The sequence below is a fragment of the Panthera pardus genome, unplaced genomic scaffold (assembly GCF_024362965.1).
Source record: "Panthera pardus isolate Hobbes unplaced genomic scaffold, ASM2436296v1 HiC_scaffold_17, whole genome shotgun sequence".
NCBI classification, from domain to species: Eukaryota; Metazoa; Chordata; class Mammalia; order Carnivora; family Felidae; genus Panthera; species Panthera pardus.
The window spans coordinates 58,530,649-58,547,953 of NW_026526732.1; the positions used below are offsets into that span (position 1 = coordinate 58,530,649).

The following is a 17,305-nucleotide window of genomic DNA, read 5'->3' on the forward strand; positions in this document are numbered from 1 at the left end:
TGCCCCAGGAGACATACCTAGAAAAATGTTGCCACAGCTGTGTCAGAGACCTTACTGCCTATGCTCTCTTCTAGGACTTTCATGGTTTTAGGCCTCCATTTAGGTCTTCAGTCTATTTTGAATTTATTTTTGTGTATGGGGTAGGAAAGTGGTCTAGTTTCATTCTTTTGCATGTAGCTGACCAGTTCCCCAACACCATTTGTTGAAGAGACTCTCTTTTTCCCATTGCATATTCTTTCCTGCTGTGTTGAAGAGTAATTGACTTTCATTGTGAGTTTATTTCTGGGATCTCTATTCTGTTCCACTAATCTATGTGTCAATTTTTGTGCCAGTGCCACACTGTTTTTTATTACTACAGCTTTGTAATATAACTTGAAGTCTGGAATTGTGATACCTCTAGCTTTGCTTTTCTTTTTCAAGAATGCTTTGGAAATTTGGGGTATTTTGTGGTTCCATATAAATTTGAGAATTTAAGGGTGCCTGGGTGGCTCAGTTGTTAAGCGGCCAACTCTTGATTTCAGTTTGGGTCATGATCTCACAGTTTGTGAGTTTGAGCCCCATGTCGGACTCTGCACTGACAGCACGTAGCCTGTTTGGCCTTCTCCCTTTCCCTCTCTCTCTGCCTCTACCCTGCTTGTGCGCGCACTCTCTCTCTCTCTCAAAAATAAATAAAAATTAAAAATAAATAAATTTGAGAATTTTGTGTTCAACAGCACTTTTCACAGAACTATCTCAAAGCACCTTTGTGATGGTCAAGTGTTCTGTATCATTTTCTATGGTGTGCTAGATTGCCAAATAGGCTGTAATCTTTTATCTATTGTACCTATAGTTTATAGATATGAAAATTGGCTGGCTGAATATAAGAATGCAATATATCAAGTAATCATAGAATAGTTATTAAAATCTCTTTATGCATGCTGTAGTCCCTTATCCATGATTTACCTTTCCATGGTTTCAATTACTTGTGCTCAACTATAGTCAAAAAGCAGATGATCCACCCTCTGGCATATCATCAGAAGGTTGATAGTAGCCTCATTGTGTCATGATGCCTATGTCATTCACCTCATTTCATTTAATCTGATAGGCATTTTCTCTCATTTCGTTACAAGAAGGATGAATAGAGTACAATAAGATGTTTTGAGAGAGGAATCACATTCATATAACTTTTATTAGAGTATATTGTTATAACTGTTCTATTTTATTATTAGTTGTTATTGTAATCTTTTACTGTTATTAATCTACAAGTTAAACTTTATCATAGGTGTGTTACACATAGGAAAAAACATGGTATATGTAAGTTGCAGTACTATCTACAGTTTCATGCACCCAGTAGGAATCTTAGAAAATATTTCTCACAGATAAGGGGGAGCTACTGTAAATTGCTCACACGGATGGAATTTTAAAATGTATTTCAGCTACTTCTTTTAACAGGTTAGAAAATTGAAAGCCTTTTAGAGACAGTAGATTACTAAGGATGACATACCCATTCAGTTCAAGAAGCAGGACCATATCTTAAATCTCATTTATCCCAGACCAGCATTCTTGTTACTCAGGGGCAGCATAACACCACATCTGGTCACTGCTCAGGGATTTAAGGGATAACAAGAAGCTAAATAAAATGTCATTATACAGCATCTGCACTCAAAGTTCTGATCTGTCACTCATCAAAGTGATACTCTGTCCAACCTCTCTGATCCTCATTCTGTTATCTGTTACAAAAAAAGAGCTGGTTTAGCTAAGATAGAAAAGAGAATGTAGAATTCTCAAAAAATTAAAAATATAACTACCATATGATCCAGCAATCCTGCTTTTGAGTTATATCCTCATGAAATATAAACAGGAATATTGAAGAGATATCTGTACCTCCAGTTTAATGAAACCATTGCTATTGGTGTTGAATGAATGGATGATTACATATATGTATATAAATATATATATACATATATAAATATATGTATTATATATGTATATATATAAATATATAATATATGTTTTATATATATAATGTTTATATGTTTATAAACATAATATATATGTTTATATAAATATATAATATATGTAAATATATACATATATATATAAATATATGTATATATATTATATACATATAATATATTATTTATATATATGTATATATATATATATACAGACACATACATATATACATATATAATCATTTAACCATATTATTCAGTAATATTCAATCGGTAATAAGAATAGAAGGAAATACTGCCATTTGTAACAACACAAGTAGGCCTTTAGGGCATTATGCTGTAAGAAAAAGAAAAATACTGTATGATAACATTTATACGTGGAATGTAAAAGAGCGAAACTTTTAGAAACACAGAGTAGATTGGTGGTTACCAGGGGCTACAGGTGGGTAGGAAAAATGAGATTTTGGTCAAAGAGTACAAATTTCCAGTTAGAAGATGAATAAATTCTGAGGGTCTATTGTACAGCATTGAGATTATAGTTAACAATACTATATTGCATACTTTAAAGTTGCTTATCTTAAATGTTCCCACTTCAAAAATAAATGCTAATTATTTAATGTGATAAAGGTGTTAGCTGATACTAATGTGGTAATCATATTGCAGTTTATGTGTATCAAACCAAAATGTTTACACTTTGAACTTACACAGTGTTATAGGTCAATTTTATCTCAATTAAAAAAAAAAAAAGCAGTAACACATAACTGATAATACATGTAAACCTTTCAGTACAGTGCCTTTCATTTGGTAAATATGCCAGGAGCATTTATTATTGTTACTTTTGTTATTACTATTTTTGGTTTGATTACATAATTTTCTAGAGTTATTACCCTCTTCAAGTAAAAAATTTAACACTAGTGCTTTATTTTTTAACTAAACCTAGAAAATTTCATTTATTTTCACATATACATTCTCTTCACTATGGGTGTATATGTTTCCATATATTTACATAACTATCTATGTATTTACATAAAATAAGCCCACACCAAAACTTTAGGGTTAAATGTATTGTCAGTTTTTTTTTCTCTTTTTTAACACTAAGCTACACCCATCAGTTTCTCTCCCATAAAATTCTTGGAATCATTAGCTCACATATCTCCATTATATGTGCTGCCCTTTGATCTGTCACTTTGATAGATGACTCTGTCTCTCAGGGACCCCCTATGTATAGTACTGGTTTGCAAAGAGAAACTTCTATGAGAGGCCCTTTAGTGATCATGGGTCAGCTTCAAAGGTTGGCAAGTCAGATAAATTTCACTTATTCTATTTTCAGATCTTCTTCCATTATTTGAATAATGTACGCTTCTTTATTTTGTGGTCCTTAGAGATCTGTGAAACTCCATGTGAATTAGGTGCTGTCAAAATTACCAAATCTGTCAAGAATTCAAATTCTTTGCAATTCAATATTAAATTTTACTTGTCATTTAAAAAATACTGAAGACAGTTTTCCCCAAATGGGGGTGGAAATGTCAAAAACTTCTCAGCTCTAACATTTTTAATACTAGATTAATGAGTGTCAATCAGCAATCTTATATCAGGTCATCCTTCCTCCATGAAATGCCATTTAGAAAGAAACATATTCTGCTACACTCTGTGATTGCTTTTGTTAACACTTGCATCTTAGTAAGGGTCTACTCTTTGAGTAGAGAACCAGAAATGTATGTGCTGTTGGACAACTTTCTAGCAGCGATGGGGAAAAAATGTAAGCTGAGAAGAGGAGCAGGTGATCATTTATGTAAGAATGCAAGCTGGTATTTTAGGAAACTCTGAATAGCATCATTCTAAAAATTTTCTGTAATGAAGATCTAAAAGTATGACAGGAAATTCAAACTTCTAATCTTAGATTCAGAAGTTCCACTCCTGTCTTTCAACTGCTCCTACCCCTATTCTCCAAAAGACATTTTTTCCCCCACATGGTCAAAAATAGACCAACTCTCAATTCCAGCTGTATCAACTTTTACCCCTTAATTTGTGAGGTCCATCTGCTAAAAAGTTTTTAAAAATAATGACATTACAGTTTTATTTTCTCATCCCAGCTGTGATTCATGGATTCTTACATTTCATGTATTTTCCCAAGCATATCTCTTTCTGTCCTCAGTAGTCCTTGTCTACATGTTTCCTTTTAGATTCAGGTTCTGCAATCCAATGCTCCGCAAACTGTATCTGGCAGACCAGAAGATGTCTATGAGCTCTTGCCACTTACGATGATAAGATGGGGGCAGCAATCAAAAGCATTTAGAACCCTTTTTGGCAATTTGGCAGACTAATGTTATGTCAATTAAATGCAATAGTGATACAAAATTGGGTGGTTTGCATTTTGTATGTTTGGGTTTTTCATTTAACTTTTTTTAGGAATTCACTTTTTATTGTATTTTATATAAATAATGGTTTATAGATTAGATATAGATATTTGTTCAAAATGAGTAACTTTATTCACCATAGGTAGTTTGGACACGGTTCTGGTTCATCTGACTCTCAAGTAAGGACATTGGATGTTTTTGTTTATTTTGTTGTGTTTTATTTTTACTTCACAGAAAATGGAGGCCTGCATGTCAAAACTACAAGGAAGTATATCAGTAAGGTAGGTCGATTCATACTTTTTCCTGGAGTTGACAGCCTTGAGCCAATTGTGTAAATGAAATTTCTGGCCTCGCCATTCTGATTAGAGAAAAAGCTGGCTCAAATTATATGCCCCAGAGCCAGAGAAAAAGAAGGCAGAGCAAAGGAGGTTGAGAGAAGCCACATTTGCTTATAATGTATAGAGTGGAGGCAGATCAGGACAACTGCCCTAGAACTTCTTGAATTGATGCGTCATTCTAGGCTTTTCTTTTTAAATCCCTAGCCCTTCAGTACATGAAGATGAGTACCATGTCCATGTACCCAGCCTAAAAACAAGAAGTTTTGTAGTCGCCCTCTATTTCTCTTTCCTCTTCCCAGCTGCAAAAGGGTCTCTTCCTGGTCCACTCCACTTTTTAACTATTTTTTTTTCTTTTTCTCTGCCCTTTGTCTCCAATTTCAGTCCAGACTCTCACCATTTCTCACTTAGAGCACTGCCATATGCTCATCACTACTACCCTGTGCATTTTCTAATACAAAACATCAGCATACAAATGACTCCGCCCTGATTGTCTCACATTACGGAGCTTACTAAAATCACGGGTTTCTGCTTCTTAAAAGACCAGCCAGATGATTATATCAAAGGTTGTAAAAGTCAGAACAAGACACCCTGCATATTTCTGGAAGTTTTTAGATGGAGCTTAGTGTCAACATGACATCAAGCCATCTACTCTAATAATGTGACATCAGTGACAGCTTTAAATCTCAAACTAAATAATAAGTTGCGAAGTATCAAGTGGTTTATGAACCTTTATTTTGAATTGCTGAGGAAAGCAGAATTCAGTGACAGTTTCAGCGCTGTAATTGTTCTTGGGGAGTAGTTTGCCTATAGAAAGGGATTTAATCATTCTCTAGTTAAAAATGGTATAAATGAATTGCAAGGAAGTCCTAGGATTTCTCATTATAGTGTAAATTTGGAAGCTCCTACGTGCAATTATTATTTTGCTTAATGACTCTTAATAATAGATTACTCTGTCTTATTTTAAATTACCACCTGCAGAATATCCACACAATAAGAGTTACAAAGTCCTTTTGAAGAAAGACAAACTATTTCCGTATCTACTAACCTATAATCATCAAGGATCAAAGACTAAAATGACAATGTGGGTGGAGAGGTAGGATGGGAATTCGACTCAGGATATGTAAACCAATGGTTCTTTCTAGCTAGAGAATATCCTTTGCTTTCTCTAAGAGTTGTGCTATGGTGGATTACATTCTGGAAAATCTGAAACCATTATTTATGTACTGTTTATTGGTTTTAAACCAGAAGCCCTGGCATATTTTCCAACAATAAGAATAGATATTTTTATTCTAGATGCTTTTAAAAAATAGTCTAGAACCTGACTTTTATATTAAGGTAAAATATTTTAAAATTTCTAAATTTTATTTCCTTCTGCTGTTTACGTTAAGGGTTTAGACAGAGTTTCTGAGATTTATTGACTAATTTCACTTATCCTGTTGGGACACCTGGGTGACTCTGTTGGTTAAGCATCCGACTTTGGCTCAGATCAGGATCTCATGGCTCGTGAGTTTGAGCCCTACATCGGGCTCTGTGCTGACTCAGAGCCTGGAGCCTGCTTCGGATTCTGTGTCTCCCTCTCTCTCTGCCCCTCCCCAGCTTGTGCTCTCTCTCTCTCTCTCTCTCTCAAAAATAAATAAACACTAAAAAAATAATTTCACTTATACTGTCAAGCCAGAATAGTGGCCTAGGTTAAAATAGAAAGACCTTCTTCTGGGCCTGATATTTTAATTAATATATTATCCTATAGTTATGAATTAAAGTATATACCATATCTTAATTTTAAGTATGGAAAATACTTTACTATCTAGATTAAAGGATGTCTTTAAAAGTTTTTTTTTGTTTCAAATTTTTATTTAAATTCTACTTAGTTAACATATAGTGTAATATTAGTTTTAGGAGTAGAATTTAGTGATTCATCACTTACATATAATACCTGTATTTATCACAATAAGCACCCTCCTTAATATCCATCACCCATTTAAACCATCCCCCTCCCACCTTCCCCCAGTAACCCTGAGTTTGTTCTCTATAGTTAAGACTATTTTATGGTTCGCCTCTCTTTTTTTCTCCTATCTTCATCTGTTTTGTTTCTTAAATTCCACATATGCGTAAAATCATATGGTATTTGTGTTTCTCTGACTGACATATTTCACTTACATAATACACTCTAACTCCATCCACGTAGTTGCAAATGGCAAGATTTCATTCTTTTTGATAGCTGAATAATATTCTATTTATATACATATATGACAACTTCTTCATCTGTTAATCAGCCAGTGCATATTTGGGCTCTTTCCATAATTTGGCTATTGTTGATTATGCTGCTATCAACATTGGGGTGCATGTATCCCTTCAAATCGGTAATTTTGTATCCTTTGAGTAACTACCTAGTAATACAATTGCTGGATTGTAGGGTAGTTCTATTTTTTTTTGAGGAACCTCCATCCTGTTTTCCAGAGTGGCTGCACCAGCTTGCATTCCCACCAATGCAAAAGAGATCCTCTTTCTTTGCATCCTAGCCAACATCTGTTGTTGCCTGAGTTGTTAATATTAGCCATTCTGACAGGTGTAAGGTGGTATCTTATTGTGGTTTTGATTTGTATTTCCCTGATGATGAGTGATGTTGAGCATCTTTCATGTGTCTGTTAGCCATCTGAATGTCTTCTTCGGAGAAGTATCTATTCTTGTCTTCTTCCCATTTCTCCACTGGATTATTTGTTTTTTGGTAGTGAGTCTTAAACAGTGTATTTCAGTATAGTGTGTAGAGTTTCATGATGAAAGGCAGAAAATTGCTAATAAAACTTTGACATATATACCTTAAAAAGTGACTTTACCTGATAATAAATATTTGTTGAGTATTACATGGTGACATTATCACATTTTCTTTACATTCATCAACATATTTAATCTTCACAATAACATGAATAATAGTGCTATTTTGTTCTTTACTTTGTAGGTAAAGACATTGATATAGGAAAAGACTAAATTATTTCCCAAGGTCTTATAAATAGAAAAAGTCAGTACTGAAATGGGACAATTTATCTGGGTTTTTATGTTCTGATACGCTTGCTCTAATGAGTACAATTACTACCCTACTTTGTAAATATTTACACATTGAAAAAAACACTGTTATTTAATATGGCTTCATTCTTTCAAACCTGCTTACTAAGAGCAAAGAATGCCTTTACATGATCTAATTTAAAAAGGTAGGTAAGCCAGACAAGTTATCTGCTGTTATGAAGTTTGCTGACATATCAAATGTCAATCCAATTGCAGATTCAGGTAATTAAATTCTTTTAGGAAATCAATGCACTGGAAGGATTTGGGAAATCATAATGACTTTTGTTGTGGTCCCAAAATATGTGGGAGCATTTTGGAAGAATAACCTCTTAAGGCTAAGTGGCTTGGGAAAGTAAGCATTGTGATAATTAAGCAAAGATATGAAAAGTATACTGGATTTAGATAGCAAATCTCTAACATAATTTCAGTCTTGACACTCTTGTCTTGTGGAGGCAAGGTTAAGCACTTGTAGACTTTGAACACAAACTTTGTGGCAGTTTTCTCTCCATTTCCTCTCATTTGGCTTGGGAATTATTGGTAAACTGTGTAGTCTCATCTTACTTAACTTTGTTATGAGATTTCATCTTGTGAGGGACTTACTTGGAAGCCCATGGTTGATATGAAAATTACTTTAAGCTGAAGACATTTGAGATTCAACAGATTTAAAAGAGAAGGCTTCTTGGATCTTCCCTCATCTGACTAAAAGCAACAACTTCTGGGAAATGAGGCTGTCATAAATTCCCTCTTTAGAGCAGGTCTTCTCCCAGAAAGCAGATGGAGAGTAAACCAACCATAAATCCTCTCTCAGGGGACTTTTTTGGCCACGAAGAAGGAAAGACCACTCTCACCTACATAAAGGGGCATCACAAACTGTTTTCTCCTGTTTGTTCTTCTGAAAATTCTTTGGTCTTTCCTAAGGAGACCCATTTGATTTTCTCATAGAAACCATTTCTATCCTCTCCTTTTCTCCTAGTGGTTTAGGTATATAAATCTCTGACTTTAACCATTTAGTGAGCTAGCTACTTCTATTGTTAGCTTTCATATGCATACAAATAAACCTTCTTTCCCTGTAAATTTGAGCTTTGTAGGTTTAATTCATAAGCCCCAACACCAAACCTCAGATGGTAGAGGAAAATTTCCCTCCCTGACAAGTCTTTTACAGCCAACCCAGTGTAGATCAGGTTTCAGAAATAAATATATCCATATATGTACGGTTTCACATGCTGCAGCAATTTGGTGTCTATGAGCTCTGCTCAAGATGCTAATTTTTCCTAGGTCTAGCCTCTACACTTAGTATTTTATTGGCTTGGGTAAAGCCTGAGCATTAGTACATTTTTTTTTCAGAGTTTCTCAGTTAAAACTAATATTCAGTTAGATTGGAAAATGAAAATCCTAAAGAAAACAACCTGAAGTTTTATTTGTTCTAGAGGCTTCTTTCTTAATAGATTAAACTTGGGGTTGCAGAGGTCTTGTAATGTACAGTCGTAGGTCACCTGGGCTGAATGATATCGGTAACAGAAGAAAGATAATAATCTGTCTGGCACTTTATCAAGTGTTAATGTTATTAACATGCTTAAATTACAGTCATTGTCCTTAAGGAGTTTACAGTATACTTGGAAACAGTAGTTTTACATATAACGAAGTCTAAATGTGCGAGAAAGGCTATGATAGGGATGTATCCAAATTACTAGAGTAATAAATGAGATCATTACTCTGTCAGGATGGATGAGGTGCATATAGGAAGAGACACTTTGAACACTTATCCAGGACTTGAAAAGGTAGAAACTTGACAGGTGGTAATGAAGAGAAGACAGTAAAAGTTTTAGGAAGTAAGGATAGCATGTATAAAAAAGAGACATAAATAAGTGTATTTTAAATGACCATGGATTTAGTGTGGATGATGCATAAAGTGGAATATGGAATATTGACAGCAGATCAAGTTGACAAGGCTGGCTTGAGCTAGATTGTGGGATTTGGATGCTACTGTAGCAGTTAAACCAGAATGAGGCAACAATATCTTTCTCCTAGAAAATCAGCATAGAAAATACATTTTTAAGTTTCTATGCTTTTTAATATTTATTTGATATGTCAACAATATAAAAAAAAAACCCATACATTTAATCTTCTTGAATGTGAAATATGTTGAATTTACATATATTAGATGTTGTTTAATAAAGCAACCTCATGGGAACTTGTGGATCACATTTATTTCAAGCCTTCCAGCAAACTTTATGTTACACAGATTATGTAAAACATTGTAAAATTGAGTATCAATAAATTTTTAGTTTAATAAATAGGAATTATCAAAGATGAAACAATTACAATTCTGGCATTGCATGAGTCTGTTAGTAAATATTCTAATATTTATCATATTAATTCAATTGAATGATACTTATTTACTTTTAAACTTGCTGACTTAACAGGTGTGACTAAAGGTTACAAATAAATAAGAAAATTTGAAAGTGGAAATAAAAGATGCTTTTTCTTATTGTGCATCTGGAAGCAAGTGTTCAGCATTTTTAAGACAAGATTTACTAAATTGTGTTCAATTTCAATAGAGCCAAGCCTGGGAATGGTCTTTCAACACATAGAATACAGTTTCTATATAGATATCTACCATATACATAAATAGCTATGTCTATATAATAATTAGTTCAGTATACTTAAAAATAACTATATTCAAAAACCTAATTATTTGAAAGTATCAAATAATTTCAGTTTGAAAAGAAAATTATTAGTCATCTTGCCTTTTCCAGCTGTTAAGTTTGAAGTGGTATATACTTCAGAGTGGTAAAATTAAATTGATAAAGTGAAAGCAATAAAGGTAAAATGATGGGGTGGGAAGGGTACTGTGTACTGTAATGGAAGCATCTCATACAAAAGAGGAAATGATTATTCCTACAAAAAAGACTTATATGTATGCAGTCTAAGTCTTAGCAATTGATAGTAAAGAAAAGTAGCTTCAAAATGGTTCTATACATATGCACTCATACATACATCTGTACACAAATGTCAGCCTCATCCAGGCACCTTGTGACATTTCTTCAATCACATTAACATACTGAAAGATATATTTTATACAAATCCATGTGGAACCACTTTAGTCATTTTCCCCAGATCATGAAATTCCAATATGGCCAATATTCAAAAGAGGAAAGGAAGGGAAGGAGGGAAAGAAGAAATGAGAGAGATAAATTAGTCTTTTTTTCCTGCTAAATTCATTGAACCTTATGTGATTTTTCAAACCAAAGATAGTTTTATGTAATAATCTTATAATGTATAAAAAGTTTAAGACAATTTTGGAAAGGGCTTTTTATCTTTTGTCTAGGATTATCATTATTTAAGATGTATGAGTACATGTGATGACCATGGAACTGAATAGGATAATGGAAATAAGAGTAAGATTGTTCAGTGTTAGAAAATTTTAGAAAATGAGAGTAAGATTTTAGGATATAATGTGAACAGTATATTCTACATTACCAACCAGACAACATTAAGGAGAAGAGATATGATTTTAATAAAAAGAACACATGTGCGCACACACACATACACACACAGGCACACTCAGTTAAATTACAGAATGATACCATGTACTAGGATCAAAGAATCTCTTGAAAAGTGAACACATGATTCTAACTATATAAGATGACTATTATATCTAGCCTAAGTCCTAGCTGTTGAGAGGAAAGGAAGGCAAGAGAAGTTAAATAAAGCAGAACTTTACTTAATTCTCAGAACTTCTCTAATTCAGTTAAATAAAAGATGGCAATGTGTTCCATTGGAAAGAAAGAAAGAGAACAAGATCCATTACCACCGTATTTAATGATGTCAGTCATTAGCATATGTGTGATCTAATATTCAGTCAGATATTTAAAGAAGGGCAGATTGTGGGAACAACCTAAAGGTTAAAAAAAATGAGTTCAGTGTTTGCCTGTTAGCAAATAGCTTTACCTAGCATCTAATGTAGACATAATAGGCTAAAAACAGAGCAAACTCAGAAAAAAAAGTACATTTAGAGATATGGTAAAAGTGTCCAGAAAAAAGACAGAAATGCAAGAAAGGTATTTGGAAAGCTTGGCTTGAAGATGGTGCTGAACATTATATCCATTAAACTGTATTATAGAACTGAATGGAGACTTGGTGAATGGACTAAAATAGTTCAAATGGGTTTTGAGAAATCGTCTATTCAAATCCCTTGTCTAAAGACAGATGTGTAAATGTGTAAACTATACAAGATAGGTGCTTTTTTGTTGTTCTCAAATAGTTGAAAACCCTATCCTCAAAACTTACTTCAGTATTTTGTCCTTTCTGGGTTATCTTTTCCTTCTATCTATTCCAAAATCCTCCCAGCTGAGAGTTACAGCACAGTGTGAGATACAACCAAACAAAGAGAAAAAAAATAATGAAATTTGGCACCATTTGTGATATATAGAATCTAGTATCCTGTGCTGACAATTGGGGAACTTTGCACAATTATTTTAATAAGAAAGAGATCCTAGAATATAAATTTGTCATTATCTCAGTCCTTACTGTTTACGTTAAAGGAGAAGAAACTGTCCCTAAATTTAATAATTTTCCTAATATTCTGAGTTCTTCTTTGTTCAGTCAATTATAAGTACAGTTGTCTAAATTTAGGCCCAAGTCCTTAACAGGTCTTGATTAATATAAACTGTGCTAGAAAATTTCTATTAACTTCAGGTGGATTTCTTTTCTACTCCATTCAAATGGTTTACATTATTTTTAGGAAATGGAAAATAATCATGTCTTAAGTAAATAAAAAAGAAACATTATTTCTAGAAATTTTTAATACTGTTTTCTTTTTTCATATGTCCCAGAGCATTGAAATGAGCCATGACCACATTGTTTGTCAATGCAGCTCTAAAGTTGACCTTACAAAACAAACAAGCAAACAAACAAAAAATAATTTTGCCTTTCTGTGGGGTGCCTGGGTGGCTCAGTCGGTTAGGTGGCCAACTTCAGCTCAGGTCATGGTATCAAGGTTTGTGAGTTTGAGCCCTACATCAGGCTCTGAGCTGACAGCTCAGGATTCAATCCTAACCTGCTTAGGATTCTCTGTCTCCCTCTCTCTCTCTGTCCCTTCCCCTCTTGTGCTCTCTCTCTCTCTCAAAAATAAATAAATAAACATAAAAAAATAATTCTGCCTTTCTGTATTATGTATCATACACACACACAGTATACATAATGTATATGAATGAAATGTATGTGCACCAGTGCGAGCTGGGGAGGGGCAGAGAGAGAGCGAGACAATCCCAAGCAGTTAGCACTGTCCAATCCCACTGTTAGCACAGAGCCCTAAGTCGGGGTCCATCTTACAAACCATGAGATCATCACTTGAGCCAAAATCAAGAGCTGGCTACTTAACCAACTGAACCACTCAGGGGCCCCGTATTTTCATTATTTTTATGTCTACTCAAATATTTTCTCTTCAAAGTCCTCCTCTGTTTAGAGTAGTATGTCTATTCATTTACCCAGATTTGTTTCTTTTTATACTACTTAAAACTACCCGAAATGATACTTAATTTGTTTTTACTCAGTATCCTCCTAAATTAAATTGTAAGCTCAGTGAACAGAGAAACTTATTTCAAGATGTAGCGCCAACAAATTTGCAATGAGTAGTAAATAAGTCCTCAAGATCTAATGCACAGTTTGGTGACTATAGGTAACAATATTAAATTCTAATCATCACGCTTATTAAGAGACTAGATCATAATTATTCCAACCACTAAAAATAAATGATAATTACATGACATGATAGATGTGCTAATCATTGCTACAATGGCAATCATATTACAACATATAAATGTATCAAATTAACATGTTGTACACCTTATACTTATACAATATTATATATCAAATATATTTCAGTACAAAATAAGAGCCTCATATGCGGCAGATGCTTAATTAATGTTAGGTGTGGGTCAAATATTGAATTAATTGAGGGATTACTTTTAAAAGAATACATTATTTGGGATATTGATTTGATTTCAGGGCATATTTACCTGGAATGCAAGAGACACATTTGCTATGTTATTATCAATCTATGCAAGCTTTATGCAATTATTTAATTTCTCTGCCCTGACTTTTTCATATTTAACAGAAGGATTTAAGTGCATGATTATGTTTATAGTAAAATATCTTTTTTAAATGAAAGGGTTATACAAAACCCAGAAAGCTGAAAGCCTGAATTCTAATCACAGCTTTGCCACTTACTAAATCCAGTATTTCTAAGTGTAAAAAGAGGATTATTAGACCTACTTAACTGCACTATAAAAGCATGTATATGCAATGCCTAATCACTGGATATTCTCCATATATGTTTTTTTTTTCTTTTAAGGTACTTTCCAGCTCCAATAATTAATAATTATATAATTCTAGAACTAATGTAAGCATGAAGAAACTGGGCATTATCAAATCACACCATTTTGGAAGCTTTAATCTCCTCTGCTGGGGGCTGGACAGTATTCAAGGCCACACAGGCTAGATTATAATCTCAAATAACAAAAATGCTGAACATAGATGTACTTCAGTGCAATACTCATCACACCTTCTTAAAATCAAACTTGCTAGTGATATACATCTCTGAAGACAGCTAATCCAGAAGTCTGAGCCTGGATTTTAACACTGATTAACTCAAAATGACTAGAAAAATGATAGCATTGGAATATATTGGCTGGTAACATGTGACTACTGAGCTGTCATTGACTTAGCAGTGAGGTGCAGTGACAGGTGTATTGGAGCTGTAAGCGGTATCAAATATATCCAGGACATTATGCAATAATAAAGCAGTAAAAAGGTCTTCTCTCTGAATGTAATATTCGCTTCTGCCTAAAATCAGAAAATATACACATGTGGATTTCAGCATACTGACAATGACATGACAGAAGCTGGTTAAGTCTGTGCTAAGGCAGCCCCTGGCATGACTCTAAATTTAGTCATATCTGACTATAAGATACTGCTGATGAAACTCTCAACTTAGTTTGCATATTTCTCAATTTAGTTTGCATCTAAATATTATCTCAAGGCAGCGTCTAAATAGATATTTAAGCCAATATTCACCAACATGAGCTTCCTTGTTCAGCTTCCCTGTTGACACCAACTTATACATGTTATAACATGGTTAAAATTAATTCTAAGTTGATGTGTGTTTGCTGCTAAAACAAAAACACATTTACACTCTTAGTTTAACAATATACTCCATATTGGAATTAGAGACAAAGTCGAAAAAAAAAGTTTCAAGAAACTAGATTTGGTGAAAGGTTTCAAATGAACAATGTGCAGGAGTGTATCACTCTTTTTCCTACACCACAAGAATGTCTTTTATCCTTTATACGTCAGTTCAATTAAGTGTTTTGTGTTTCCTTCCTATTCAATATAAAGCTTCCCTCTGAGTTAATCAAGTATATAGTTGATAATATTGACAAGTATTTTTTTCTCTCTTCACTTCTGGGCACACGGTTACATGTTCCTGCTCCTTAATGTTAGATGTGGCCATATAAGTTGCTTTGGTAATGAAATGTGAGCACAAGTGATGTGTGCCACTTCTGGATTAAATCTGTGAGAGCCAGAGTATCATTCCTCATACACTTTCTTTCCTGCTCTTTTTACAATCTGTTTATAGTGACAGATTCATTTTCACATAATAAATGCTAGTATAAATAAAATCATACGGTGTGTACAATTTTGTCTAGATTCTTTCATTCTGCACATTTGATATCCATCAATTTTGTTGAATATCTCTATAGTAAATTTTATGTTGAATAGAATTACATGGTATAGATATAACACCATATATATATCCTCATTCATCTGTTGATTGACATTGACATTGGATTGGTTCTGATTTTGTCTATTAAATAAGTCTTTTATGAACTTTCATGTACATGTCTTTACATGGACATATGCTTTCATTTGGATCTATTTTCCAAAGTGGCTGTACTACTTCACTTTGTAGGCAACGATGTATGAGAATTTCAATTCTTCCATATCCTCCTTAAAAATCATACTTGTTAGTGAATTTGCACTTCCCTAAATTTTAGTGATGTTGAACATATTCACAGGTGTTTGTCATCCGTGTATCTTTTCTCATGACGTTTCTGTCCAAATTTTGTCCCCTAATTTTTATGTTAGCTGTTTGATTTCTTATTATTTGAGTTCCCTAGACATTCTGGACACAGTCTGATACAAGATGTGCAAATAATTATATTCTACCCTGTAACTCATCTTTTCTTTTTCATAAGTGTGGTATTTCAAGAGCAGGATTTTTTTTTTAATTTTGAAGATGTTCTATTTATAAATTTTTTTTAATGGATTGTGCTTTTGGTGATGTATCTAAGAAATTTTTGTTGCTAAGCCCAAGGTAACAAAGATTTCATTCTATTTTTTCTCACTGTTTTGCATAGGGTTATGATCCTTTTGAGTGAACATCTGCTTACCGTCCAAGGTATGTATCATTATTTTTCATACAGACATCCAATTGTTTCAGGAAAATTTACTGAAAAGACTATTCTTTCTCCAATGCCATGCCTTTGAACCTTTATTAAAAAATGAGTTGGCCTTTCCCTTGGTCTCTTTCCCTTGGTGGTAGTGGCAACAGATCGTGCAGACCTGGCCAAGATTAAGGCTGGAGACCTTCTCAGCAAGAAGGAAGAACTGCTGAAACAGCTGGAGGACCTGAAAGTGGAGCTGTGGCAGGTATGCCTGGGTGGCTCAGTCAGTTAAGCGTTGGCTCAGGTCATGATCTCGTGGTCCATCAGTTCGATTCCCCACTTTGGCTTCCTGCTGTCAGTACAGAGCCCTCCTCAGATCCTCTGTCTCCCTCTCCCTCTGTCCCTACCCCGCTCACTCTCTCTCTCTCTTTCTCCTAAAAATAAAATAAACATTAAAAAAGAAGAAAGCAGAGTTGAGCTGCCCCAGCTGTGCATCACCAAAGTGATGGGTGCCAGGGCTTCCAAGTTCTCCAAGACCTGAGTTGTTTGCGAATCCTTTGCCTGTGTTCTTACCATCATCAAGCAAACTCAGAAAGAGAAGCTCAGGAAATTCTACAAGGGTAAAAAGTACAAGCTTTTGGATATGTGGCCCAAGAAGACACATGCCATGGTCCACCAACTTAACAAGCACTAGGAGAACCTGAAGACCAAGAAGCAGCAGCAAGTATGTGGTCAAGACATGAGCATCAACGTCAATAAAGCACAAACTGAAAAGTAAAATAGAATAAAAAAATAAAAATGAGTTGCCCTTATATATGTCAATCTGTTTATTTTATATTCCATTTATCTGTTTAATCTATCTTTATGAGAATATCACATGGTCTTGATTACAGTAGCTTTATAATGTGTTTTGAAACAGTAATCCTGCAAATTTGGTCTTATTTTCAAGGTTGTTTTGAGTAGTCTCAGCATTTCAAATTTTCATATAAATTTTATTTAAGAAAAATTTTAATATAAATTTTAGAATCAGCTTGTCAATTTCTACAAAAAAAAATGCTATGAGAATCCTTATTGGAATTGTATTAAATCTACAGATCAATGTGTGAAGAATTGACATCTTAAATATACTCAGTCTTCCTACATATTATGCAATATTGTCTCTCCACTTA

The 17,305-nt window shown here is 33.9% G+C and overlaps 1 protein-coding gene across 1 annotated transcript; it reads left to right on the forward strand.

Moving 5' to 3' along the window:
- Positions 1–4,530: 4,530 nt before the first annotated feature.
- Positions 4,531–16,894, forward strand: LOC109263291 (60S ribosomal protein L35-like). The gene is made up of 4 exons (XM_019442667.2): positions 4,531–4,572; positions 16,110–16,150; positions 16,295–16,401; positions 16,720–16,894. Exons 1-4 carry the CDS (start codon positions 4,541–4,543, stop codon positions 16,828–16,830), a joined length of 291 nt encoding a protein of 96 aa, XP_019298212.1. The 5' UTR covers positions 4,531–4,540; the 3' UTR covers positions 16,831–16,894.
- Positions 16,895–17,305: the final 411 nt, after the last annotated feature.